Source organism: Bos mutus, chromosome 11 (genome assembly GCF_027580195.1).
Source record: "Bos mutus isolate GX-2022 chromosome 11, NWIPB_WYAK_1.1, whole genome shotgun sequence".
Taxonomy (NCBI): Eukaryota; Metazoa; Chordata; class Mammalia; order Artiodactyla; family Bovidae; genus Bos; species Bos mutus.
The window spans coordinates 2033081-2061078 of record NC_091627.1 but is presented as its reverse complement, the minus strand read 5'-3'; the positions used below and the strand labels follow the sequence as shown (position 1 = coordinate 2061078).

Sequence of the window (27998 nt, the reverse complement as noted above, 5' to 3'; positions counted from 1 at the left end):
GGAGACACGGGGCAGATGCCTCCAGGCTAGGGCCTTGTTCGCAAAGGTCCCATCAGAACTGAGAATAGAGCAGCTGGCATATGGCAGGTGCTGTGATGACAGAGGAGGAAGGAGTCGAACGCGCTTTCCACTGTGGCTGTTTTCACGTGAGTGATGCCCCTGAGGCCCCGGCCTGGGCAGGAAGGGATGAAGTCATGGTCTCGTGATGGGCCTGCTGGGACACATACTCTGCCTCCCGAACAAACCTTCAGCCACCTGGGAAGGTCAGATGGCCAACCTCCCAGGAGGCCTGGGAGTGGGCCTACCTGATGTGTCCCCACGGTTCCCCTGGGTGATGAGGAGGAGGACATCATGGCCCTGGACTCCTGGGGACCAGCGGCCTCAGGACAGAGCCCTGGCCCTGGGGTCCTGAGACCGCTTTCTGGTCCTGGCATGCCTTCTCCAGCCTCAGTCTTCTCTTCTGTAAGATGGGTCTGAAGCTCTCCCCATCAGTGAGAGGCAGGCAGACTCGGTGTCTGCATCAGCCCTACAGACGCAGAGCGTCCGGTCACTTCCCTGCACATCCCACCTGCCGCTTCCTGGTTCTCCCGGGCCCCAGAGGTCAACTGATGCTCCTGGAACATCAGAGAGCCTGGTGCTTGGACCGCTGGACCCAGAAGGTGCGCCCTTAGGATTTACGGCCGGCCATCTCGAATGGGCACAGACTGGCTCTGAGACCCGAGTGCCTGCCTCATTCCTAACAGCCCAGACAGCAGACGGGCAGCTCCAGGCCAGCCCAGAGGCTTTCTGGTGAGGGGTGCTGGGTGGAGGCCCTGTCGGCACCGGCCGTGGGACCATGTGCCGACCCCTTGGCGTGGTGGCCTGGACCTCTAGCGCGGTCAGACCCAGCCAGGTGGGCAGTGGAGAGGGCAGTGTGCGGCAGAGGTGTGCCCTGGTCCAGCCTTCTCAGACAGGAAGGGGGTCACCCCAAAGTCCTCCAGGGAGTCAGGAGTCCTGGCCCCCAGCTGGTGCTGGAGGCAGTGAGAGGGGCCCCGAGCCCAGGCCCCCCAGATGCTCCTCGGGCTGGCAGAGATGGGGGCGGGCCAGACCCCGCCCGTCTGCAAAGCTCTCAGGCGCTTGGAGTGCTTGATTCCCCCGCTCCCCTCCCCTCCCTGCTCGGAGTCCAATTAATCAATAGAAGAATTCTCTGCTGTCGCACCTCTCTGAGCCCCGCAGGCTCCTACAAGATTGATTAACACAAACATCAATTTCTCGGGCTGCACGCCTCCGAAAACACGGCACTTTTTCAGATTGAATTGCTACTGTGTGCCCGGTGTAAATAGAGGAGAGGGTGTAGAGTGGAGGATTTGTGGCTGCCCCCGCGGCTGTGCCCTCGCAGGCGGCTGTTACTGCAGGTTGGAGGGGGTGCAGGGTGGCGGGGAGAGGAGTGGGGAGGGAGGGGAGGGGAGGGGTGCTCAGGAGCTGGCAAAACCCAGGAGGTGTGACAGGGTCATGCGTCGGGGTCGTGAGTTGGGGTCGTACACTGGGGTCGTGGGTTGGGCGGGAAGTGCTGTTTGTTGGCTTCTGGCAGTCTGCCCTGTGGGGGGTGGCAGCCCCAAGGGGCGTTCTGGCCTTGCAGTCGCTGGTGGGGTGGCCAGGACAATGGCACCGGGCTCCCGCGCCCTCCCTGCTTCCTGCACCCCCGCAAAGCAGGCCTTCTGAACGGAGGGCTGGGCCCCAGGAGCACAGGGCCCTAAGGCCTGGCCAGGCTTAGCCTGAGCCTCAGGAGCCAGGAGGCCTCAGTTGCAGCAGGGAGCCTGGGAGCGGGAGCCCAGGCACGGGCCCTGCCCCTCGGGCAGTGGGGTTGAAGACCCAGAGCCTGGGAAGCTGCTTCCCGCTGTTTAGTGCCCCCGCCCCCAGGCGTGCCCTCTCGCTCCAGCCTGGTCCCCAGTTTGCTCCGAGCTTCTGGGCTCCTTGTCCCTGCGGTGGAGACACCACGGGACCCAGCATGGGAGTTGCAAATGTGATTTTAGATTTCCAGCAGCTGCATGAAAAACAATAAAAAAGCTGGTGACATTAGCTTCAATAACATGTTTTATGTAACCTGAGTTACCTCATCTTCCCAAGTGGCACAGTGGTAAAGAATTTGCCTTCCAATGCAGGAGACGCAGGAGACTCGGGTTCGATCCCTGGGTTGGCGAGACCTCCCTGGAGGAGGAAGTGGCAACCCTCTCCAGCACTCTCGCCTGGAGAATCCCATGGACGGAGGAGCCTGGCGGGCTGCAGTCCAGGGGGCCGCACGGAGTCGGACGCGACCGAGCCGCGCACGTCGCCTGTGGACGGCATCTCAGCGCGCTTTCAGCCTGTGATGACTCGGAAACGGCGACTGGCGCGCCGGTTGTTCGGACTTGGTCTTTGGGCAGGTCGGGCTTTGCCTCCCGCCTGGCGTCCTCCTCCTGGCCAGCCCGTGACGGGCGCTCAGTGGCCAGCATGGCGAGGGCCGTGGTGGACGCTGCTGCTCTGGCCCTGGCCCTGGCCTCCCAAGAGAGCGCGCCCCGCTTGGTCCTGGCGATGGCAGGTCAGGGAGCTTCGCAGGCGAGGGGCGGGCCCAATCCCAGCTTGGTGAGGGTGGGGGCAAGTCTGTTGTTGAGGGAAGGTAGGAGGCTTGTGCATGGAGAACCCAAGTTCAAGGTTGGAATCCCGTCTCTGGTCAGCTCCAGGCTGGCCCCAGCCTTGGGGGCCCTGGGTCCTTGGAGGGACGGAGAGCAGGGCTGGCGGCTGGGTGTCGGGGGTGGGGGTTATGTTTATTTTGTCGTCGTTATTTTGTTGCTGCTGTTGGAATCCACCTGGAATCCCTGAGGTGGGCCCCAGCCCCCTCAAGTGGAGCTCGAGGCCCTCCCCTCACCGCCTAGATCCTGAGGGGTGGCTTGGCCTCCGTCTCACCTGTAGGCTGTCCCTCCCGCTCCAAAGGCCGGCTCCTTGCTGTCCCCTCAGGACCTGGCTTCCTAACAGTCTGGTGACATTTGCTGAGGGCGTGCTGGGTGCTGGGTGTGCCCTGGGAGCTTGAGATCTGGGGTCCTGCCTTCCTCCCAGAGGCCCTTTTCTGTTGACAGGTGGGGCCCCCTGGGTTCCCCTAGGACCTGCCTGCTTGGCCCCTGCATGTCAGGAACTACAGGATTACATGCCCATCAGGAATCCAAGGAGCTGGGAATCTCGACTCGAGTTAGAAAGTGTGGGAAGGGATGCGGGTGGGCAGGGGAGCTTACTACTGGAAGTCCATGCCCTCCCCAGCTCGCCCTCCCACTCCCCAGATGCGTCCTAAGGACTGACCTGCGTCGAGGGGACTTGTATGTTGGCTGTGCCCAAGGTAGCTGTCAGGACAGGACTGAGTGAGGGCTGAGCTCGTGTAAGGGCTGGGTCTGTGGAACATCCTGGCAGGCTTCCCGGAGGAGGTGACTCCTGGGGGTTGAGTGTGCGTTACCTGGGGGAAGGAACCAGGCCCAGGAACTCACAGGTGAGGAGCGAGGGGACTGGGGCTGCAGGCCAGTGGATGGGGGACCGGAGGTCACAGGGGTGGACGCCCAAGAGGGCATGGCCTGGACCACGGGAGGAGGAGGCAGGAGGAGGGCAAGCTGGAGGAATGCTCGGAGGCAGGGGGCTGGCCCGTGAGGGGAACGGCGGGAAGGGGGCCAGTGCTTCCTCTGCCCCTTGCGGAGCCCCTCATTGTGTGCCCTGCGGGCTGAACCTTCAGAGGGAAAACCTTCCAGCCGTCTCCCTGTCTCTCTCTCCCTTGTTCCGAGGCACCTTGAAGCCTACCCCCCACCCCCACTCTGCTCTTAGCTGAAGAGAAGGCCAGGGATCAAGAGGACTTGAGTCCTTGGTGACCGCCCCCTGGGGGCCCAGGGCAGCTTCTGCTGCTGGGTTTCCCGTTATAATCGAGGTCAGTGGGCTCTTGAGAGTCCCCAGCGGGTGGCGAGCCCAGAACCTCGGATGACGCGCCTTCGCTCTTCAGGGGCTTCTGGGGGCTTCCTGGAATCAGGGAGCCTGTGGCCCAAGAACCTGAGGGTCCCTGTTACGTCCCCTTGGCCCCGAGGGGCTGCCTGAGCCGAGAATGCTCTCCGTTTTTTCTGAAGTTTTGGTTGTGCTGGGTCTTTGTTGCGATGCGTGGGTCTCCCTCTCGTTGCGGTGTGCGGGCTTCTCCTTGTGGTGCTTCTCTTGGAATCTTCCTGGACCGGGGATCAAACCTGTGTCCCCTGCATTGGCGGGAGGATTCTAATCCAGGGAAGTCCTCTCTTGGCATAATAAATAAAGGACATGCTCACAACGGTGAAGAGCTGCCCACGAGGGGAGGGAGGGCTCCCAGGGCTGCTATCTGGCTCCTTCCTGAGCTGGCGCCCCCCGCACCCCGCCCCCCTGGCCCTGCCTGCCTGCACCTGTCCCCGGGGCTTTCTGGGTCCTGGAAGCGCTGAGTTTCCTGCCAGAGCAGCACCTCTAAGTCCCTGACATCCCACAGTGGGAACAACCCAAGGTGACCCAGGATGTACCTGTTCCCAGCCCCCTGTGAGCCACCTGTTCTAAACCTGCCTCCCTGAGGCCCTCGAACACTAGTGCCTGCCCTGGGAACGGAAATCAAATGAAGAAAAATGTTTATTTGTTCCTGTAGGGATGGATTTTTGTCCAGTGGGCACAAATGCTAAGCTCTGTGAGACTTTACACGTTTTCTAGTATAATTTTTCAAACAGATTTTAGAAGAGCCTGAGTCATCTCCGCTCTGCCAGGTAGGAAGGCAGGGACACTCCGGACTAGCCCCCCTTGGCTGAGAACTTGGCCCCCGTCCCCGCCCGGCTGTCCTTACCAGCAGTGAGAATCGCGGTGAACCGGTGAGGAGCAGACTCAGAGAAGCAGGAGTCACGGGTGGGAGGAGACCAGACTTGGGCTCTGGACTCGCAGTCCAGTGCTCTCTGAGCCAGTGTGCTGGGTCTCGGGTCCCTTCCCCGGGAGGCGCCCTGGTGACCGGGGCCGACAGTGCCGTTGCCTGGGGCATGCAGAGCCCTGTCAGCCTGCCCACGTCCGTTCCTTCATTCAGTCATTCAACAAACACCCGGAGCCCGTGGTGGTGCCAGGCACTGGGCCGCCTCCGTTAGAGGCAGCAACTCTTTAATACCCAGCGGTGTGGGGACTGCTGTGCCCCTGTGGCAGAAGAGGAAACTGAAGCTCAGCGAGGGCAAGGGACTTGCTCCCGGACAAACAGCTGGCGGGATGGGGCGGGGAACTGAGCCTGGGGAGGTCTTCTCCCCAAACCCCTGAACCTGTTGCCTTAAACATCCACCCTCTCTCTGTGGCTTGGCCCCAAGCAGCGAGACTCCTGCCACTAGCTCAGTGCCATCGGGGTGAGGACAGCCGCTCTGCAGAAGGGGGAGCTGCTGGCCAGGCGGGCAGGGGTCCCGCCACAAGGGGGCTGGGGAGACGACAGGCAGGGGGGCTCCGGGCTGCTGTGTCACGTCTGTGCTCAAGAGGTCTGGTTTGCCCCGAACCCCGGCTTCACGGAGCAGGAGCAGGCCCAGGAGGGGTGCACACTGCCCCTGAGTCACACAGCAGCTAGCTGGGCCGGGCATGGTTGTCTCGAGTGCGGGTGGGGCAGGGCCACCGCTGCTTGTGAACTTGCAGGGGCGCAGGTGAATGAGTCAGGCCTGCTGCGGGCGCGGCGTGAGGGTGGGCAGGCAGGCGGGCGGGCGGGCAGCAGGCACTTGAGTTAAGTGTGGCTAATTTGGTTCAAGAACACGGACGCTGCTTGCGATTCCTGCATCTTGGAGAAGCTGGGAACATTGTGAGGGGTGCTCAGGCACAGCAAGCGGGGGGCGCGGGGGGCGGTGCGGAGGGGCTGCTGTGCACTGGGTCTGCTCTGTGTGCGGGTGGACGGAGGGCCCGGGCCTCCGCAGCCACGTCCCCCCCGGGCGCTGGGCTGGGCTGCCTGCAGCCAGCGCTAGAGGCAGTGTCTGCCCGTGGCCTCGTGCCCGGGGCGGTCCCGCATGCTCACGCTCCCTGTTTCTCTCCCACTCTTCCCTCTGAGGGTCCTTGGGACCCTTTGCTGCAGTGCTTGCACCCGGAAAAACATCTCCTCTAGCAACAAAATACAAAGAAACTATAAGGAACTAAAAATAACCACGCGCAGGCACAGTTGGAGCAAATTGCGGACAAGATACAAGAGACCCAACGCCCAGTGTCCACTTCTGAACAACCGAGAGCCAGAGCAGGAACGGTGCCTGCCCCCTGCACATGGCACCCCAGAGCCGGGTACCTCCCGCCGACTGCTGGACACGACACCCCAGAGCCGGGTACCTCCCGCCGACCGTTGGCATGGTGACTGCCCCCTGCACATGACATCCCAGAGCCGGGTACCTCCCGCCGACCGCTGGACACGGCACCCCAGACCCGGGGTACCTCCCGCTGACCGCTGGACCCACCCTCAGCCTCAGCCTGTACCAGCAGCTCCCTCCTTCTCCTCCTACTGTTTGTCCTCACCCCCCACCCCCACCTCCCCGGTTGCAGCAGGGGCCCCAGTAAAGCCTCGCCTGGATTTCTTGTCTGACCTCTAGTCACCTTCTGTAGGTTAGGGGAGGTCAAGAGCCCTGTTTGCTAACACCTGCCTTGCACGAGGAGCAACCTTGGGGCCCTGGAGCTGAGCCTGGTGTGTGACCCCCCCACCCCCGGAGGGGCCGGCCCCCCAGGTGGGCATCTGCGCCTGTGCTCAGGCCCCAGCTGGCTGCAGGGTGAAGCTGCCCATTCAGGACTTGGCCTTTCTGCTGAAAAACGTCCATGCCCTTGAGTCCAACTTCAATACCCATCCAGGTTCTAGACTGGAAGGAAAGAAATTGGGCGCCGGTGGGCAGGGTGCTTCTGAGCTGTGCCGGGGAACGAACTGGATGGTCTCGGGAGATCTCCATGAGCCGCACAGGCGCACCTGTGGCTTCTGCTCTAGCCCAGGGCCCTGCTGGCCTGGGGACCACAAGGAGTGTGGAGTAGAAGGAACCACACTCACTCTACCTTGAAAAGAACACCGCAGACTCGGGCTTGGCCAGCCTGCCGTCCTGGGGTAAAGGGAGGGCTTCTTGGCTGCTGGCACTGTGTTTGCCCGAGCTGGTGGATAAGGAGCCACAGAGGTGAGGAGTCCCCCTGGAGCACGGGTTGAGTGGCCCTTGGGTGCCATGTGCTGCAAGCGCATTGGGAAAGCTGCGGCTGTAATGCGCACAGATGGGGGTGCCTGAGAAGGGAAGCGCAGAAGCCAGGTGTCCGAGACGGCCCGAGGAATCCAGCCCATTTTCTCCCCAGTGAACAGCACTTTGGGGATTGGCCTGGGGCAGCGTAGAGTCTTAGCCTGGATATTGGACGTGGGATCCCAGAGTCCCAGATGGTGCTATTGTGCTTAAGTGTCCCCCGACACACACCCCAAACTCCTGGTCATCCCATTGGCCCAGGGCCACACAGCCAGCCTAGAGGGCTGGGTAAAGGGCCAGGGAAGGACCAATCATTTTGGATCAAATGCAAATGAAAACCCAACATAGCAGCTTTGTGTGATGCGGGTAAAACAATATCTAAGGGAAAAGTTGACAGCTTGAATTTGCTCAAGGAAAATTTAGATAGCACAAACTTTCTTAAAGGAAATTTTAGAGCTAAATGCTTACATTGGAAAAAAAAAAAAAGTGATCTAAGCTTTCACCCTAAGAAACTAGAAGAGGCAAAGTCAAAGCAAACAGAAGGAAGGAAACAATGAGCAGAAATCAGGAAGAAGAAATCAACAGGACAGAAGACAGGAAATGGGAGAAATAATTCATGAAACCAAAATTGCCTCTACAAAAAGGATTATGCATAAGTGGCAAATCTAGTCAGATAGACTGACCAAGAGAAAAAGAGAGAAGGCACAAATGATCAGGCACAAACCTCAGTAATAGAAAAGGGGGCATCACTACAGGCCCTATAGACATTAAAGGCGCAGTGAAGAACATTGCAAGCAGCTTTATGCCCTACATTCTGCAGCTTAGACAGAGTAGGCAAATTCCTTGAAAGACGTAAGCGATCAGGGGTCACACAAGAAAAAGTCTCATACATGTGAGTACACGCTAAAGCGCTTCAGTTATGTCTGACTCTTTGCAACCCTATGGACTGTAGCCCACTAGGCTCCTCTGCCCCAGGGATTCTTCCGTCAAGAACACTGGAGTGGGTTGTCATTTCCTCCCCCAGGGGCTCTTCCCAACCCAAGGATTGAACCAGCACCTCTACATCTCCTGCATTGACAGGCAGGTTCTTTACCAGTAAAGCCACCTGGGAAGCATATATATGTGTATATAAAGTCCCGTATATACTAAACTGCTAGATGTTAAAAACCTCCAACAACAACAACCACCCCTAGAGTTAGAGGACTTTTCTGGTAAATCCTAACAAACACTTAAGACAAATAAGACCAATAATATTTTCTCTTTCAGAAAATAGAAAAGGAGGGAACAATTATCAACTCTTTCTATGAGGTCAGCATTACCCTGATACCAAAACTTGACAAAAACATTACAATAAAACTATAAAACAAGCCCATATCCCTCATGAACTTCGACATAAAAATTCTAGTGAAATATTAGCAAATTAAATCCAGCAGTATCCCAAAGGGAAAATCCATCCTGACCAATGAGATATGTCCTGGGAAGGTAAGTCTGTTTCAACATTCAAAACATTAATCAATATAACTCATCATATCAACAGATTAAAGAAGAAAAACCACATCACTTACATAGATACAAAAAAACACATTTGCTAAATTTGACATCTAGTCATGAAAAAAATTTTAGCAAATCGGAAAGAGAAGGGAATTTTCTCAATCTTATAAAAGGTGTCTACAAAAAACCTATGGTTAATGTCATAATTAGTATAAAATACTGAATAGTTAATGAAGAAATGGTCATGAAGAAAGTTAATGAAGTTGATGGTCCCCTAAGATCAGGACTGGGCTTTCCAGGTGGCTCAGCGGTAAAGAATTTGCCTGCAACAGAGGAGCCGCAGGAGACGTGGGTTTGATCTCTGGGTTGGGAAGATCCCCTGGAAGAGGGCATGGTGATCCACTCCAGTATTTTTGGCTGGAGAATCCCATGGACAGAGGAGCCTGGTGGGCTCCAGTCCATAGGGTCACAAAGAGTCAGACATGCATGAAGTGACTTGGCATGCGTCACACAAGATCAGGACCAAAGTCAGGACACGCAGTGACAGTATTCCTGTCAGTACTGTACTAGGGTAAGTACTGCCAGTAGACTGAGGCAAGTGAAGAAAAAAGAGATGGGCAAGGAAGACATAAAACTGCTTCTTTTTACATTCGACGTGACCTGAGTTTCTCTATTTAGGAAGCTGGTTTTTTGTTTTGTTTTTACTGATTAAATCCATGTAATTGTTATAGGTGCAGGAGTGGCCAAGAGGAGATGCCCCATGTCCAAGGTAAGAGAAACCCAAGTAAGACAGTAGGCACTAAGAGAGGGCATCAGAGGGCAGACAGACTGGAACCACAATCATAGACAACAGGCCGATCTGCTCACACGGACCACAGCCTGGTCTAACTTGAAACTAAGCCATGCCGTGTGGGGCCACCCAAGATGGACAGGTCATGGTGGAGAGATCTGACAGAATGTGATCCACTGGAGAAGGGAATGGCAAACCACTTCAGAATTCTTGCCTTGAGAACCCCATGAACAGTATGAAAAGGCAAAACAATAGGACACTGAAAGATGAACTCCCCAGGTCTGTAGGTGCCCAATATGCTCCTGGAGATCAGTGGAGAAATAACTCCAGAAAGAATGAAGGGATGGAGCCAAAGCAAAAACAACACCCAGTTGTGGATGTGACTGGTGATAGAAGCAAGGTCTGATGCTGTAAAGAACAATATTGCATAGGAACCTGAAATGTTAGGTCCATGAATCAAGGCAAATTGGAAGTGGTCAAACAGGAGATGGCAAGAGTGAACGTCGACATTCTAGGAATCAGTGAACTAAAATGGACTGGAATGGGTGAATTTAACTCAGATGACCATTATATCTACTGCTGTGGGCAGGAATCCCTTAGAAGAAATGGAGTAGCCATCATGGTCAACAAGAGAGTCCAAAATGCAGTACTTGGATGCGATCTCAAAAACAACAGAATGATCTCTATTCGTTTCCAAGGAAAACCATTCAATATCACAGTAATCCAACCAGTAATGCTGAAGAAGCTGAAGTGGAACAGTTCTATGAAGACTAACAAGACCTTCTAGAACTAACACCCTTAAAGATGTCCTTTTCATTATAGGGGACTGGAATGCAAAAGTAGGAAGTCAAGAAACACCTGGAGTAACAGGCAAATTTGGCCTTGGAATACAGAATGAAGCAGGGCAAAGACTAATAGAGTTTTGCCAAGAAAATGCACTGGTCATAGCAAACACCCTCTTCCAACAACACAAGAGAAGACTCTACACATGGACATCACCAGATGGCCAACACCAAAATCAGACTGAAAACATTATTTGCAGCCAAAGATGGAGAAGATCTGTACAGTCAGCAAAAACAAGACCAGGAGCTGACTGTGGCTCAGATCATGAACTCCTTATTGCCAAATTCAGACTTAAATTGAAGGAAGTGGGGAAAACCACTAGACCATTCAGGTATGACCTAAATCAAATCCCTTATGATTATACAGTGGAAGTGAGAAATAGATTTAAGGGACTAGATCTGATAGATAGAGTGCCTGATGAACTATGGACGGAGGTTCATGACATTGTACAGGAGACAGGGAGCAAGACCATCCCCATGGAAAAGAAATGCAAAAAGGCAAAATGGCTGTCTGGGGAGGCCTTACAAATAGCTGTGAAAAGAAGAGAAGTGAAAAGCAAAGGAGAAAAGGAAAGATATACCCATTTGAATGCAGAGTCCCACAGAATAGCAAAGAGAGATAAGAAAGCCTTCCTCAGCGATCAATGCAAAGAAATAGAGGAAAACAATAGAATGGGAAAGACAAGAGATCTCTTCAAGAAAATTAGAGATACCAAGGGGACATTTCATGCGAAGATGGGCACAATAAAGGACAGAAATGGTATGGACCTAACAGAAGCAGAAGATATTAAGAAAAGGTGGCAAGAATACACAGAAGAACTGTACAAAAAAGATCTTCACGACCCAGATAATCACAATGGTGTGATCACTGACCTAGAGCCAGACATCCTGGAATGTGAAGTCAAGTGGGCCTTAGGAAGCATCAGTACGAACAAAGCTAGTGGAGGTGATGGAATTCCAATTGAGCTATTCCAAATCCTGAAAGATGATGCTGTGAAAGTGCTGCACTCAATATGCCCACTAATTTGGAAAATTCAGCAGTGGCCACAGGACTAGAAAATGTCAGTTTTCATTCCAATCCCAAAGAAAGGCAATGCCAAAGAATGCTCAAACTACCACACAATTGCACTCATCTCCCATACTAGCAAAGTAACACTCAAAAGTCTCCAAGCCAGGCTTCAACAATACATGAACGGTGAACTTCCAGATGTTCAAGCTGGTTTTAGAAAAGGCAGAGGAACCAGAGATCAAATTGCCAACATCTGCCGGATCATGGAAAAAGCAAGAAAGTTCCAGAAAAACATCTATTTCTGCTTTATTGACTATGCCAAAGCCTTTGACTGTGTGGATCACCATAAACTGTGGAAAATTCTGAAAGAGATGGGAATACCCGACCATCTGACCTGCCTCTTGAGAAATCTGTATGCAGGTCAGGAAGCAACAGTTAGAACTGACATAGAACAATAGACTGATTCCAAATAGGAAAAGGAGTACGTCAAGGCTGTATATTGTCAGCCTGCTTATTTAACTTACATGCAGAGTACATCATGAGAAACGCTGGGCTGGATGAAGCACAGGCTGGAATCAAGATCGCTGGGAGAAATATCAATAACCTCAGATATGCAGATGACACTATCCTATGGCAGAAAGTGAAGAAAAACTAAAGAGCCTCTTGATGAAAGTGAAAGAGGAGAGTGAAAAAGTTGGCTTAAAGCTCAACATTCAGAAAACTAAGATCATGGCATCTGGTCCCATCACTTCATGGCAAATAGATGGGGAAACAGTGGAAACAGTGTCAGACTTTATTTTTCTGGGCTCCAAAATCACTGCAGATGGTGATTGCAGCCATGACATTAAAAGATGCTTACTCCTTGGAAGGAAAGTTATGACCAACCTAGATAGCATATGAAAAGCAGAGACGTTACTTTGCCAACAAAGGTACGTCTAGTCACGGCTATGGTTTTTCCAGTGGTCATGTATGGATGTGAGAGTTGGACTGTGAAGAAGGCTGAGTGCTGAAGAATTGATGGTTTTGAACTGTGGTGTTGGAGAAGACTCTTGAGAGTCCCTTGGACTGCAAGGAGATCCAACCAGCCCATCCGAAAGGAGATCAGTCCTGGGTGTTCATTGGAAGGACTGATGTTGAAGCTGAAACTCCAGTAATTTGGCTACCTGATGTGAGGAGCTGATTCATTGGAAAAGACCCTGATGCTGGGAAAGATGGAAGGCGGGAGGAGAAGGGGACGACAGAGGATGAGATGGTTGGATGGCATCACCGACTCAATGGACATGAGTTTGAGTAAAGTCCAGGAGTTGGTGACGGACCGGGAGGCCTGGCGTGCTGCAGTCAATGGGGTCGCAAAGAGTCGGACACGACTGAGCGGCTGAACTGAACTGCCAGCCCCATGCCCCTAGTCCAGAGCCAGGTCCTGAGGTTGTGTCCATGGATGCTGGGGATCAAGCAGACCCAGTCCTGGAGGCAGCAGGCAGCGTGGCTCCTCGCTTCGCTGCCTGGCGTCAGCCTGTCTGTCCCCACCTCCGTGGGGTGCCGCCCCTCTGAAGGACCCTTGGTGTGGGGGCTGCGGTGCTCTGTTCCTGTCTCCTTTTATGGGCCTGTGCCCCACCTGGACTCAGGCACCTGTTCCCCACAGCAAGCGCCAGGAGTCCAGGCTCCCAGCACCCGCAGCCTTCTGTTCCTCGTCTCTGGAGGTTCCTGCGTTTTCAGTCCCACCATGCCTGTTGGGTTCATCAAGTGGCTTTTATCACTGGAGCGGCGGATGGGAGAAGGGTCCTCCTGAGAGCTCGGTGCGCCCTTGTTCTGGGATGCAGCCGGCTCCGTGTCTGTCTTGGTTTCTGCAAGTTGGAGTAGAGGAGGTGGTCTTGCCCCGTGGAGCGAATCGGCCCCGCCATCCCAGGATGCAGACGCGGCCGTGGGCTCCGAGCTCATGTTTTCCTTCCCTCTTCATGTATCTCCTCTGACGCGGTTCTGCACGGGTGGCATGTGGAGGCGGTGATAAGATCGGGGCCTCTTTCAGCTTCGCTCAGACTCAGGGCCTCCTGGCCCCTCTCTGACCGCAGCCTTCCTCTCCCTGTCCACCACCCCCATGAAGCCCCTTGCCCTCCCAGTTTCAGCTCAGACATCGCTCCTGAGAGCAGCCCTCCCCCTACCCCCGCCAGATTGGCCCCTTCATACTCCCGCCCTCCACGCTCCCCCTTGGCCCCCGCTTGGCCTTGTGGCACCTGGGGGCCTTGCGGGCTCTGGGTCAACCTGCAGGCAGGCGGCGCTTGTCTGGAAGGCTGGCCCCTGCCCGTCCTGCTGCAGGACCACAGCGCATCTCTCTGGCGGGAGTCTGGACGGTCCAGGCCCGGGCTCCCCCGCCTCCTCGCCGTCCTCGGGCGCTACCTCTGTGGGCGAGAACTGGCTGGGACCGCTGATTTGGGTCCTTGTAGCCTCGACCGGGTCTCTGGCTGCGCGGTCTCCTTCTCCAGGGACCGCTCGCAGGCCTGCCCTCCCTGCCCCTCGGAGGGGAGGCCGAGGCAGCTCCACTCTGGCGCACGCCCCGAAGGGCCCTTTCAGGGGTCCAGGGTGACTTCCTGTTTGAAGATCTGCAAAGTTTATGGAATTTGAGAAACGCTCTGTTAATAAAGACAGAAGCAACCTTTGACCCCCTCCCCCCCTCACATCCTGTGACAGGAAGCAGTGATTCTGCCCCACCCACCAGAGGGCAAGAGCACATCCCTGGGAGGAAGGCCGTTGCCTTTTCACCCCATCCTCTATCTGGAAAGTTCTGTGCTCTCTTCCCCGGGTGGCGGGGGCGGCGGGGTGAGTAACACAGCTGCGAGAAGCCTTAGGACTTTTAAAATAAGGGCCAGAGCCCTGCAGAGCCAGGGGCTGGGGGTCGCCCTCTCTGGGCGGGGGGTGCCCTTTAGGAGGCGGGGAACTGGTGGGTCGGCAGGGGGCGTCCAGGAATACCTATCTGGAAGGGAGCTCAGGTCTCCACCCGGGGTGGGGGGCGGGGAGAGGCCATCAATCTGAGAGTTTTATTTACCTTGAACTACTCAGGCAAGCAGACACATTATTTAGGGACTAGAATAAAAAGCCATTCACTTTACTTCAATTGACCATTTAGTTCAATTTGTGTGTTACTGCAGGTAATTACTCCAGTAATAACGTGCCGTAATCCCCGCTGATTGGGAGCTGGCCCCTGCTCCATGTTAACATCGCGTGCAGTATACACTAATTACCCATGTGTTGCCATGGTTATTTGCGTGGACGCCGTGTTAATGACACCCTGGAAACAGAAAGCAATAGAGAGTTTTGAATTAAATCTTTGTGTTCTCTTAGAGCTAAAAGTGCATTTCGCATCAAATAATCATGAATAAAATGAGATCACCTCGGCGGAGTTGCCAGGAAGCTGATTAACTGAATGCAGAAATGTGACTTTACTCTGCTCGAGAATTAGCGCCTCCCAAACGTTGTCGGTTGCTAGGCAACCGCCACGATGACATCACTCACGCAGCCACGCTGCCCGAGATGTCATCTCTGCATATTTATAGCGTCTCCGTGGAGAGGCTGTGCATTATAGAAACGACATTATTTTTCTCCCGGATGATGGGTATGAATGGGGGGCGGGCTTCAGAGGGCCGCGCAGAAAGGGAATTTGGGAACACCTGTGAGCCTCTTTCTCTGGGCAGTAGATGCTTTATTTCCAGCGGTTTACAGTAAGGGGTCCACGTGAAGAGGCGTGTGTCACTGCACGTGTCTGAGAGCTCGAGCAACGGTGGGTCCACCTCCTGCCCGTGAGCAGGCAGCTAGACGTGCGCCCAGCCTGGGGGGCGGGGAGGGGTGGAGTCCCCCAGCGGGGGCGTGCGTCCCACCCCTGGCCCTGCTGGCCCTGGTTCCCTGCTCTAGCTTAGAGCCAACACCAGGAGGGAATAACCAGAGCAGGGACATGGTGCCATGTGTGGTGCTGAGCACCCTGTCATGGGGGGCATCCAAGGGGAAGCTGGACAGTGAGAGCAGAGAGGCGGAGGGGTTAGGGGCCCGAGGTCAGCCCGGCTGACCCCAGCAGTCTCTCCTGGCTGTGCTGTGCTCTGGTCCTGTGGCGGTGTCTCCGCGCTCACTTCCAGCCAGGCTGGCCACGTGGTCGAGGCCTCTGGGAGCTTGAGGTCTGGCAGGGGGCAGAGGTGAGTGGACCCCAGTGAGGCGTGAGCCTGACCTACCTCCTCCCAGTGGGAGGGGGCGAGCTTCCTGGAGGAGCTTTAGGAGGTCACGGCCAGAGTGTGGGTCTCCCAGGGCAGGCGGGCAGGCTCTGGACTTCACCTAAGGGCACTGGGGAGCCACGGCGGCTTTAGCAGGGGAGGGCCACGTCTCCATCCAACCTGAAAATCGGCTTGCTCCAGGGGCGGCGGTGTGAAACTCGCTGTGGGTAGCTCCAGGCACTGAAGTGCACCTGGTCTCAAGATCTGGGCCCTGGACAGGGCTTCCCTGGCAGCTCAGTTGGTAAAGAATCCGCCTGCAATGCAGGAGACCCCGGTTTAATTCCTGGGTCAGAAAGATCTGCTGGAGAAGGGATAGGGTACCCACTCCATTATTTTTGGGCTTCCCTGGCAGCTCAGCTGGTAAAGAATCTGCCTGCAATGAGGGAGACCTGGGTTCAATCCCTGGGTTGGGAAGATCCCCTGGAGAAGGGGAAGGCTACCCATTCCAGTTCGTTGGAAGGACTGATGTTGAAGCTGAAACTCCAATACTTTGGCCACCTGATGTGAAGAGCTGACTCATTGGAAAAGACTGGGAAAGATTTTTCCAGATGCTGGGAAAGATTGACAGAGAAGGCAATGGCACCCCACTCCAGTACTCTTGCCTGGAAAATCCCATGCACTGAGGAGCCTGGTGGGCTGCAGTCCATGGGGTCACGAAGAGTTGGACACAACTGAGCGACTTCACTTTCATTTTTCACTTTCATGCACTGGAGAAGGAAATGGCAACCCACTCCAGTGTTCTTGCCTGGAGAATCCCAGGGACGGGGGAGCCTGGTGGGCTGCTGTCTCTGGGGTCGCACAGAGTCAGACACGACTGAAGTGACTTAGCAGCAGCAGCAGCTGGGAGATTGACGGTGGGAGGAGAAGAGAACGACAGAGGATGAGATGGTTGGATGGTATCACCAACTCCATGGACACGAGTTAGAGTAAACTCCGGGAGTTGATGGACAGGGAGGCCTGGCGGGCTGCAGTCCATGGGTTCTCGAAGAGTCAGACATGACTGAGCGACTCCCTTTCATAGCTCCAAAGCCACCTTGTTCTTGCCTGGCCGTCAGCTGCCCTCCCTGTGGGCTCAGACTGAACAACCTACACCCCTGCCTCCTTCCCCCCACGTCTTCAAACTCCCCCTGCTCACTCCCGTCAACCAGCCCCTCATTCCCCCCACGTCTTCAAACTCCCCCTGCTCTCTCCCGCCAACCAGCCCCTCGTCAGGGAGGCTCTGTGTTCTTGCCCTTGCTCCACCGTCCTCCTCCCTCTGGGCAGGGCCTTCCCTGTGTGGTCCTTCTGTCTCTTTCCCGCTGGGAGCACCGGGTCCAGCCCCATCATGCCGCTCCCCCAGCCCTTTAAACACCATCCGCGTGGAGAAGGCTCCTGGGCTCCAGTCCACCCTAAGATCCAACCACCCACTCCGCTCCCTGATAGTGTCAGCCTCTCACAACCTTGACTGTGAGATTACCTAGCAGCCCGTCCAAACCGAAGCCTGCTGTCTTCCCCTTGTCCATCTGTTCCTTTAACACCGCTGTTCTCCTCCGTCCGGCCTGGCTGACGCTGCTGTCCTGGTGGACACCCTCAGACACTGTTCTCCATGCACCCTCTGCCTCGCTTCGCCCTCCATCCCACCCCAGGGCCTTTGCACCTGCCATGCCCCTTGGGAGCCCTGTGCGGGTGTTCTCACGGCTCCTTCCCTACCTCCCTGGCTCGTCTGCTGTGAAACGCCCACCGCACTTGCGAGAAACAATATTCTTTATTCACAGAGAAGCCACCTGTCTCCCTCCTGAGGGTGGCAACTCTGCTCTGCTCACGTCACAATAGGAGCTGGTGTGTCGGTGGTGGCAAGTGAGACACCAGGATCCCAGGGCCGGGATCCCCGGGCTCCCAGAACAAAGCGTGGACGGCCACCTGGGGTCCTACAGCAGCTCGCTTCTCCCGTCACGGAGTGAAGACCCTCAGACAAGCAGAGCAAACACCCAGCTTCCGGCTGCCGCCACCACGAGTCCATGACACAGAGGCCACCTCTCCCCACACGGAGGGACAGTGGCATTAGTTCAGAGCAGAGGACGGCCCGCCATGCGTCCTGCCCTCGCTTGTCGCTGACGGCAGAAGAGGCTGGTGCCCCTGGAGCCCGGTCTGGGGACCGGGGCTGGCGAGGCCCTGGATCTAACGCGGCCTCGCAGAGGTCCTGGGCGTCGGGGTGATACCCGGGGTCCCGGGACGGCTGCCGCGGTGGTCCCGTCGCCGACGCGGATGGAGCCCACGGTCCCGGAGATGCCGCAGAGCTGTGCACTCGGTCCCAAGGCCTTCGGCAGTGAGGTGGCTGTTCCCGGTGGATTTGGAGCCTGAGCCCGGACACCATCCCCTGTTTCATCAGCACGTCGCCCGTGAGCAAGTCCAAGCTGACGTTCAGGCCCCTGAAACGCTCTCCAGGGTGCGAACAAGCCTGTATTGCTGACTGCCCAGTGTCTTTGTCTTTAGAGGCAGCTCCAATACTCTCGGCCAACTCTCTCCTAAAACCCTCTGTGGCTATTCATCTAACAAGGAAAAACTTGGCGTCGCCTTCCAATCAGGGCAGAGACCCCTGCAGCCCCTGCCGTGAGGTCTGCAGTTCCTGGGGCCTGGCCTCGGGTACACTCCGTGGGGGGCCTCTCCCTCCAGGACCTCTCGAGTCTCCCCTCACCGCGTCTGAACCAAGTTGTCCTGCTCACGGGATATGTCCATCCGTCCCCGGCCCCTTGTCCCTGCTGCCGCAAGCCGCCCCAGCCACGTGGGCAAGCCGAGGCCACCCTCGCTGGACGCTGCTGGGGCTGAACCAGGCGTGGTCCAAGGGTCCGTGCTACCACGGCGGCCTGGCGGCGGGGAGGAGTCAAGACCAGCTTGGTGGATGGAGGCCTTAGAGGGTTTGCAGCAGAGGCTGGGCTTCGGGGTCTAACTCAGGAGCTGGGCCAGAGAGTGGTCCCTCAGAGAGGGTGCCAGAGGTGACCATGGAGGCACGTGGAGAGGACGGGGGTCCTCAGAGGGGTGCACGTGACCCAGGGTGGGGATGTGGGCTGCCGCTCATGAGGCTCTGGATTGGGGAGAGGGCTCTGAGACCAGGAGGGGAGGAGACAGCCTCATGCCCATTGCTTCCGCCCAGCTCGGGGGGCACACTCCTTGCTCTCCTCCGAGAGGCTCAGCCCACGGGCTCTGCACCCTGGTCTGCTTGGCCAGGAGGTGCCGGAGGGTCAGTGCCGCCCCCGTGCTTGCTGCGGCGGTGTCCCCCAGCTCTGGTCCAGAGACGGCCCTGCCTGGCTGGGCAAGGGTGTGCCCCCTGGCAAAGTGGTGACTCCACTCTGTTGGCTGCTGTGGGCATCTGGCAGGAAGCATCAAGGGCAAGTCCTTCTGGACCAATCATGCAGTGTGATGTGTGTGCGCTCACTCAGTCATGTCTGACTGTGCGACCCCATGGACTGTAGCCTGCCAGGCTCCTCTGTCCATGGGGATTTTCCAGGCGGGAATACTGGGGTGGGTTGCCGTGCCCTCCTCCAGGGGATCTTCCTGACCCAGGGATCGAACCCGAGTTTCCTATGGCTCCAGCATTGCAGCGGATTCTTTACCACGGAGCCGTTGGGGAAGCCCTAAAGCCTGGCAGAGGCGCCAAGACCTTGCATTCAACCAAACGGAGGCGAGGGTGTCCAAGACCCACTTCATAAATCACATGTGCTCTCTGTGCGGGGGACAATTAACAGCCCCCAGGGCTCCGGACCTGGCTGAATGGGGCTGGGGGGGATGGGGAGGCTGGGAACCTTGCCACCTGGCCTTGGACTTGCCCTCTGGGGCAGGCGCTGGCCGTGTTTGAGATGGGGCTCTACCCTCTGATGCTTGTTGACAACCTGCCACCTGTCAGGTATCCTGGGGCCGGGGCAGCGTGGTGTAGAGAGCCAAGTAAGAATTTGCCTCTTGCAGGCTGCAGACTGCTCAAGCAGTCTCACCTAGCAGAGCCTCGTTTTCCTGGTCTCTAACTGGGGAGGCCCTCTGCCTCCGAGCTGCCACGGGGCTCCTGAAGGCTGTGAGGAGACGGAGAGCGAGCAGTGCGCTCGGCCAGGCCGTGGGGACCCCCCCGGTGAGTGATGGCTCCTTCCCCTCCCCCAGCCCTGCTTGCCTCTTCTCCTGGGGCCCCCGGGAACATGTGGGTGCCTGGTCTCCGGCTCCCCTGTGGGGGCAGTCTCTCTGTGACTCCAGAAGTTATCCAGTAGGTCGGCATTTTTGAGTGCCTACTGCAGGCTGTTTTCCAGGAGAAAGAAGGAGACCACAGAGATGCCGGTTCCAGGGATGTATCACCTTGGGGGAGGAGGTCGGACCGTCCGAGCCTTCTTACGGGAGTGAGCACACGGGCTGTGTGGGTGAGGGGTCCCCAGGGATATTCGGGGTGTGGAGTCTGAGTGGCATAGATCCAGAAGGCTCCCTCCAGGTGGCAGGGCGCCAAGGGAGCCCTTCACGCCTCAGTGTTCCCTTCAGCAGAATGGCAGTAGAGGTGCGTGCCTTGTTCTCAAGGACTGGGGAAACACAGGAAAAAGGAAGGTGGAAGGGGTCTACCCTCGTGGCCTGTGTGACGATGGTCAAGGGCGTGGATTCTGGAAGTGGCCCCACTCCCCAGGAGATGTGTGACCTTGAGCTAAGGAGCTTTATCTCTTTGTGCCTCTGTGTTCTGGTTTGAAAAACAGGGCTGATGATAAGCCCTGCATCCTGGGGTTGCTGTGTGGGTCAGGGTGTTCACAGACCTCTGACCCTTAGGGAGTCCAGGCCCCCAGGGAGGACCCGGACCTGTCGGCCGTCATCACTGGGTGTTTTGTGTCAGCTACAAGTTGGCACTTACCAAGAGCATTGCCAGTGACTGAACGACAAAGGCCTTTGCCATCTGCCTCTGCAGAGATCAGACTCCGGGCTGCTCTAGCTGTTGACCTTCAGCGACCCCAAGGGCGTTCGGGGTGGAGGGAGGCGCTCTGTGCTCCAGGGAATCTGGTGGGACAGGTCTTTAGATAGTTGGATGTCTTTAGGAACAGATTTTGTGATCTCAATCCTTGCATCTCCTCATATCAGAGAAGCACTAACTCCCTTCATGGTGACATCAGATCCTCATGACTAACCTTCTGTGAAATGAGTGTTTCGTGGCATTAAACTCCCCCTTGACCAAAACCTTGCATATTGGCCTTCCCCCACCGCCGCTTTGGAGCACACTCTCGGAGCCCTGCCTCCCGGGCTGCGGCCCTCGTTTTGCCCCAAATAAAACTCGGCTCGAGACTCTCGAGTTGAGCATCGTTTTTAGTTGACATTTGTTTCCTCTCTGCTCTCAAAGTGGGACCAACTGGAAGCCGCTCAGGTGCATGCGCGCTCAGGGGGTGGGGGTCACTTGGAGTGACAGGGAGGCAGCAAGCCGTCAGGACAGTGGCCCTTCTGGGTTGCGCTTGGAGCCGGTGAATCTGAGTGCTCCCGCTTCCCCGAATCCCAGGAGAGGCCAAGGAAGGGGGAGTACAGAACAAAGACGCGGCAGGAGGGGCCGAGCCAAGGTTTCCGGCAAGGTGGCTGGCCTGGTCCGTCGGCCCAGGAGGGTGGGAGGGGGCGTGCTGGCTGAGAGGGTTCAGCCCAGAGAAGCCGCCGTCCTGGGTCTGGTGGGGGGGTGGGGTCTGAAAGCCCTCCCCTGTCTCTCCCCTCCCCACGTGACTGCAGGGTCTCATTTCCCAGGCGCTGGGGACACTGTCTGCCTTCGGGGATGCTCTGGGAAGGGGCATAGAGGGGAGGAAGGTCCCCCAGCTCAGCCCAGCCAGGAGAGTGGGCGCAGGCCCACCTGCTGGGGACCCTCTCCTGCCCTAGGTCCGTGCCAGCTCCCAGCTGGCCAGTGGCTGTGGCTGGAGGCCCCGCCCTGCCTGAGGTTGGACTGGGCGCCCCTCTGAGCCATACCAGGGTCAGCCCGGATGTCTGTGCTTGTAGGGGTGTGGCTGCCCGGGGCGGGGAGAGGGGCTGCCGTGAGGGGAAGGGGGGCCCCAGGGAAGATGATGGGCTCTGCCCTTGGCCTGGACTCTCTGTGGGCCCAGAGATGGGTGCAGACAGAGCAGGGCTGGGCAGAGCCCCCTCCTGCCCGGGGCAGCTGCCGGCCTTGAGGGGCCTGCTCGGGTTCAGAGATGGCGGTGAGGGGGCGGGGCCTGGCGCTGAGCCTGAGCTCCTAGAGGAGAGCTTGGGGCATGAGCGGGTCCTCCCGCCCCGGCCCAGGCAGAGGGTCTGCACCCCGGTTCTGTGCTCACCTTTGTCGTACGATCTGGAGATTGAGGGGGGCGGTCACTCCAGTTTCCTCATCTGAAAATGGGTTGTCGACAGCCCGGGGTCATGGGCTGCTGGGGGGACAGTGGGCACACCAGTGGGTCTTCACTGAAGCTGATGGTTCTTCCTGGAGGAGCCAGAGAGGCCGAGCTATTCAAGATGGGGAAACCGAGGCTGGGAATGGGTGGCCAGTGGGCACTTTGGCCCAGGCTGGATGGAGTGTCCTGGCCCGCTGAGGACAACCCCGTGGGGCTCCCTGACCCCCCGACGTAACAGCTATTCTCAATCTCCCTCCCTACCACCGCTCCACCGAGGTCCCCAAACATGTCCCCAGCTCTCATCACAGCTTGGACCCAAGGTCCCTGGCCATGGGGATCTCTGTCCCTTCAGGGGTCCCCGGCCCCCATCACAAGGGGGCCAGCGTGGCTGGTTGGCCCGCGGTGGGGGCAGGGCGGCCTGTAGCCGGCGGGGACAGATGGACGGAGGGCCACCGCACAGGGCCCTCCCCTCTCCCCCGCTGCAAGCCACAGCCATTCCCCAACTCCTTGATTTTTCATTAAAACAGCCACCGGCTCCGAGCTGCCAAGGTCACGGGGCTGCCAAGGGAGCTGAATGCGGGCCATTACGCTGGCCGCTAATGTCCTTGAGGCAGCGGCTGCTGGCGCGATCAGGCACCCGGGACACTCCAATCTCCGCCTGTCCAGCAGCGATGGTATCGGGGCCTGAGTGATCTCCCCGCGGGCAGCCCTCCCTGGGGAGCAAAGGGATGCTGGTGGGCTGCTGGTCGGCCCGAGGGGCTAAGAAAGGGGCCTCTCCCCACTATCCTCCCCCCCTCCCCCAGCCGAGTTCGTGCTCAGTTCATTGGCTGCTGGGAAACATCATTCATTCCATCCTCTTCTGGCTGGAAGGCCTGGGCCAGGGCGGGCACAACCCCTGCGTGCTGCCCACCCGAGGTGGTGGGGGTGGGTGGGGGACACTGAGGGGGCAGGGGCCTGCCCTTAGGCCTCCTCAGGACCTGGGGTCCCATCACCTCCTTTACAAAAGGGCTGGGATTCTAGGTGGTCCTGTCGCCACCGCAACCTGCCAAGTAAAGGAGCGTGCAGGGGTGGGGGTCCCACAGCCCCCCCAGCAGGAGGCTCGGGGTGCCCGAGCCTCGCTGACCACCCCAGGGATTCTCATGGTGGCCCACATGTCAGCGCACAGCGGCCCATGTGCAAGGGGCTGGAGCCGGGGGCCATGAAGCCTATTCTGGGCTGAGAAACCATTGATCTTGGCTAAGCAAAAGCTAGCAACAGCCAGAATGTCCGTGTCTGGGGAACGGATCGCCGGAGGCCAGGCCAGTGGGGAGCGCCTCTGAGCAGCGAAGAGGCTGCAGGGCCGGGCCCAGACTCTGGTGCCCGCTGGGCCCCGAGGACCAGGTGCTGTCCGGTTCCACTCAGTGGGCTGCCTGCCAGACACAGAGGGCGGTGACCCGCCGCCAGCAGCTGGGGTGGGGCGGGCTGACCGTAAAGGGCGCAGTGGGGGTGCGTGGGTGCTGGTTGTGGCTAGATCTGGACGCTTAGATGGCTGCACAGACGCGTCCCGGCTCTCAGAAGGGTGCACAGGAAAGGGCGCGTTTCTCTGCCTGTAAATTATACCCGAACCGAATGACGAGAAAGCTCCCTTCCCCTGTACCAGACACAGTCGGCACCCGGGGTGGGTCCAGGCGGGACACCCTGCTTGGAAACCAGCCACACTGGAGCAGGGCCTGTGCTGTTCGCCCTTGGGTCCCCACTCTGGGCCCGGAGCCACTGCTCCTTGTGAGGGTGGGAGGGCTCCTGGGGCGAAGGTGGCCTGGCTGCCGGGGCGGCGGGAATGGGCCTCGGTGGCCCGCCTCCCAGTGTCTGGTTCCACCACGGTCTGGGAGAGAGGGGTCTCCAGGAGACAGAAGGCGGGGCTCTTCTGGGGACGTGCTTTCCTCCTGCAAAAGCAGCACCCTCGAGTTTCACCAAACAGGCAGACCACGCCAGAGGAGTCCTGGTGTGGGAAGGGGTAGGCAGAGCTGGCATGGGGTCTGAAAGCCACTCAGCTCCTGGGTTTTCTTTCTGATCAGATGGTGGGGAAGGTAACAGAGTAATGAAGCCTCAGGAGCTCTCTTGGGGAGGGGGCTCCCCTTTGCTCCTGTTTAATTGACCCTTCTCAGCTTTTTGGCTAAGATCAAATGTTGTATGGGGGCTTCCCAGGTGGCTCAGCTGGTAAGGAGGAGCCATCTGCCAGTGCAGGAGATGCCAGAGATGCAGGCTCGATCCCTGGGTCAGGACAATTCCCTGGAGAAGGAAGTGGCAACCCACTCCAGTCTTCTTGCCTGGAGAATCCCATGGACAGAGGAGCCTGGTGGGCTACAGCCCAGGGGGTCACACAGAATCGGACACATCTGAGCACAACGGGGAGGGGTTTGTCCCTCTCCCTGTCTCGTCTCGGGCAACGCCACGACCTCTCAATCTCTCCCCTCCCCTGATAGCCCCCCACGGGGCATTCTGTGCTGCAGAACATAGCCCCCCCTGGGACATGAGGAGGGAAGGGACCGCCATGTTCCCGAGTCCTGGTGCTCGACTCTGTGTCTGGGACGTTCTCATCTCAGATGAGAAGGCTGAGTCTGGAGGAGCACAGGGAACCCACCCAGGCTGGCACTGGGCGCTTCTTAGGCGCTCCCCTGCCCCCCGCTTCCCAGACCAGCTGCGCCAGCTTCCCCGCCCGGGGCCTGGGCACCAGCATGCTATCAACCCCCTGGCGGTTTGCTGGGCAGCCGGGACTCTGCGTTGACCTGCTGTCCCTCATCAGACCCGTCCCTGTAGTGTTTGATATGAAAATCATAGGAGATACAACTCAGCTCATACATAAGTTTGAAAATGAAAGCGGTATAATGTCCCGACTATGATATAAAGGAGGGACTGAAGGGAAGTCATTGATAATAACATTGAAAGTGAAAGTCGACCCGTGGTGTCCGACTCTTTGCGACCCTGTGGACCATCCAGTCCGTGAAATTCTCCAGGCCAGAATCCTGGAGTGGGTGGCCTTTCCCTTTGCTCTCCCAAGTCAGCATAAAAAAGCCAAGATCATGGCATCCAGTCCCATCACTTCAAGGCGAATAGAAGGGAAAAGGTGGAAAAAGCGACAGATTTTATTCTCTTGGGCTCCAAAATCACTGTGGACAGTGACTGCAGTCATGAAAGTAGAAGTCGCTCGCTCCTGGGAAGGAAAACTGTGACAAGCCTAGACAGTGTATTAAAAAGCAGAGACGTCACTTTGCTGACAAAGGTCCGTCCAGTCAAGTTGTGTGTGAATGTGAGAGTTGGTCCAGAAAGAAGGCCGAAGATTGGGTGCTAATTGTGGTGTTGGAGAAGACTCTTGAGAGTCCTGTGGACTGCAAGGAGATCAAGCCAGTCCATCCTAAAGGAAATCCGTCCTGAATAGTCATTGGAAGGGCTGACACTGAAGCTGAAGCTCCAATACTTTGGCCACCTGATGTGAAGAGCCGACTCATTGGAAAAACCCTGATGCTGGGAAAGATTGAGGGCAGGAGGAGAAGGGGACGACAGAGGATGAGATGGTTGGATGGCATCACCCACCCAATGGACATGAATCTGAGCAAACTCTGGGAGACGGTGAAGGACAGGGAAGCCTGGCGTGCTGCAGTCCATGGGGTCGCGAAGACTCAGACAGGACAGCAACTGAACAATAGCAGCAACAACGGAAAGGAATCTGAGAAAGAATGTGTGTGTGTGTGTGTGTGTGTGGGCGAATCGCTCTGCTGTGTGCCTGAAATGAACACAACATTGTCAAACACCTGTGCTTCAGTTTAAAGAAGAGTTAGAATCTCCAGCCCCCGAATGCCTTGGCCACCTGTGCGGTCGGCTGTTGGAAATCCGTCATTCAAGCTGAGCAGGATTGTGCCCGGTTGCCACACCGGCAGCACTAACGTCTTGGCGTCCTCACCTGGGCTGGAGCTCTGCAGATGTGGGTGTTCTTGGAGCCCAGACTGGCAGAAAGGGGCGGAGGAGCACAGCCTCGCTCCAGGCCGTCCCAGCCAGAGCCCGGGTCCCCCCCTGCCCCGGCCGGGGCCCCTCTGACCCTCAGAGCGAGCCCTGTGTGTGCTCTGCTGCTGTTGCTGGGAGCCCGAGAGGGCAGCTCCCCCTGCGCCGCCCGAGTGATCTGCTGGCTGGACCCGCCGCCCTGTCCCCCCCACGGTGATTGCATTTCGCACCGACTGGCTCAGAGTCACTGGGTTATTGGCTCATTTTTCATTTTGCATCTGTGGTAACCAGACTTGGAAATAAAAAGCAGGGCGAGGCCTCGGCCTGATGGGGAAGGGCTGCGTGGATGCCTGGAAGTGGGGTGAGGGCGTTCCACGGTGGTGGTGCGGTGGGGCGGCCGGCTCCCTCCAGGCCCACCTAGGGTCCGGCCCCGGCCTCGTCTCAATGCCAGGCCTGCGTGGTCGGGGTTTTCCCGGCTGCAAAGTGGGAGAGTAAGACCCACCTTGAGAGCTTCACAGCACATAGTAGGTATTCAATAAGTGCAGTTGTTATGGTAATGGCTATAGGATGTTACGACATTATTTTAGAAGTCATGAAAGAATAGAAGTGTTTCACTGGGGGTTTTTTTAGAAAACACAGATACGAGACTGAGCCGTGGAACGGCTGACCTGAGACTAGGTTCCTCTCTGATATTCAATTATCCTCCCCTCGCCCCCTCGCTCCTCCTGTGATTTGATTACTTCGGTGCCCACGAGGCACTCCTGTCGACACATCGGGGGAATTAGTTGCAGCTCTTCTCTTCGGGGTGGGGCTGGTCTCCAGACCTCCTAAAAAAATCCTTTCGTTCTTGAGATTGGCAGCAGGCAGAGTGAGGGTCCATGCATCTCGCTGTCTCGCTGTCTGTCTTGTGGACAAGAAGGACAAAATGATCAGCTCAACCAAGGTGGCAATACAGCAGCCTGGCTGGGGTTCAAACTCAGGTATCTGCATCTCAAGTGTTTGCTGTTTTGGGATCCAGTCCCCATTCAATATTTACCTCCCTCAGGGCTCGGCGCTTGGCAGACACAGCGGGGAAGGCTTCAGGCCCCACAGAGGCTGGGCCAGGGGACACAGGCGGACAGAGCACAGAACGGAGCGACCGGAGAGCTTCTGGGGGCTCTGACGGCGGGCCTCGGGGGGGACGCCCCTGTGGCCAGTGTCGGGGGGGCTTCTTTAGGTGGGACCGTCTCAAGGAGGTGACCCAGGGATGGGACGGAGCCTGCAGGCTCTGGACAGGAGGGGCGGCGAGGCCCAGAGGTACAGAGTGGCCAGCGGGCTGTTGCTGCTGCCAGAGCCGTGCTTAAGGTCACTGTGGGCCTGACTGGTGGGGTTCGTCCTGGCGCTTGAGCCGGGCACCGGGACTAGGGGCAGGGCCAGCCGGCGTGCGGTGCCCAAGCTGGGCTGTCCAGCCCCAGGCTTCAGTGGCCTGGTCTCAGGGTCTTGGGCATCCGGATTTGATGGAACCCACTTCTTTGAGAAAATGGCAAGCCCACTCCAAGAAAAGCCAGGCGCTCAGCAAATCTCTCTCCAACTCCTGTGCAGTTATTACGGGCCGGGAGGGATCATAAGCACTTTTCCGTGACGCTTGCTCGCCTTTGTGGGGTCATGGGCCCGTTAGAGCGCTTGTGAATTTGAAGATTTTGTAGGTTCCTCCGTAGGTATGTGTATTGCTGGTCAAGTGATATTGCAGATCCTGGGCGACTCCCAGCCTGGTCTGGGCAGACCTGGGCACCTGCGGCTCACAGCCTCCCTGAGCCCTGGGGTCCCACTGGGCAGTGTGGTCGGTCAGGCCGCGCCTCACCCAGCTGAGTGCCCACGTGGTCCTCGGGCACCTGAGTTCTGAGCGACAGCGTTGCACCTCCCCCCAACATGGCTGCTCCCCTGGGCCTGGAGGCACGTGGCCTCTTTTCATCCCTTATGCTGGTGGCCAGAAGCCCTGGATGCGGTCCGGGGAGTGGGCCCCTGGGGGGAAGCCCAGCACCGCCTCCGTGTCAGCCGCCGTGGCCAGTGCTTCCTCCGCGGGTGCGGGCGGGGCCGCCTTCTCCCCAGGCAGGTGGGCTCACACCGTGTCCAGGGTGCC

General features: G+C 57.7%; 1 protein-coding gene across 1 annotated transcript; it reads right to left on the bottom strand.

The window, feature by feature from the left end:
* Positions 1 to 26: 26 nt before the first annotated feature.
* LOC138989948 (collagen alpha-1(I) chain-like) lies at positions 27 to 27789 on the bottom strand. The gene is made up of 23 exons (XM_070380082.1): positions 27720 to 27789; positions 26916 to 26974; positions 25842 to 26078; positions 23614 to 23765; positions 23056 to 23313; positions 22493 to 22617; positions 21851 to 21902; positions 21510 to 21631; positions 20051 to 20107; positions 19544 to 19618; positions 18253 to 18421; positions 17602 to 17986; positions 17035 to 17134; positions 13557 to 13721; positions 12941 to 13169; positions 7024 to 7116; positions 5081 to 5169; positions 3461 to 3575; positions 2308 to 2544; positions 742 to 941; positions 569 to 646; positions 306 to 365; positions 27 to 172 (listed from the first exon to the last, which is right to left on the bottom strand). The coding sequence occupies exons 1-23, from the start codon at positions 27787 to 27789 to the stop codon at positions 27 to 29; spliced, it is 3273 nt and encodes a 1090-aa protein (XP_070236183.1).
* Between the last annotated feature and the right edge of the window lie 209 nt (positions 27790 to 27998).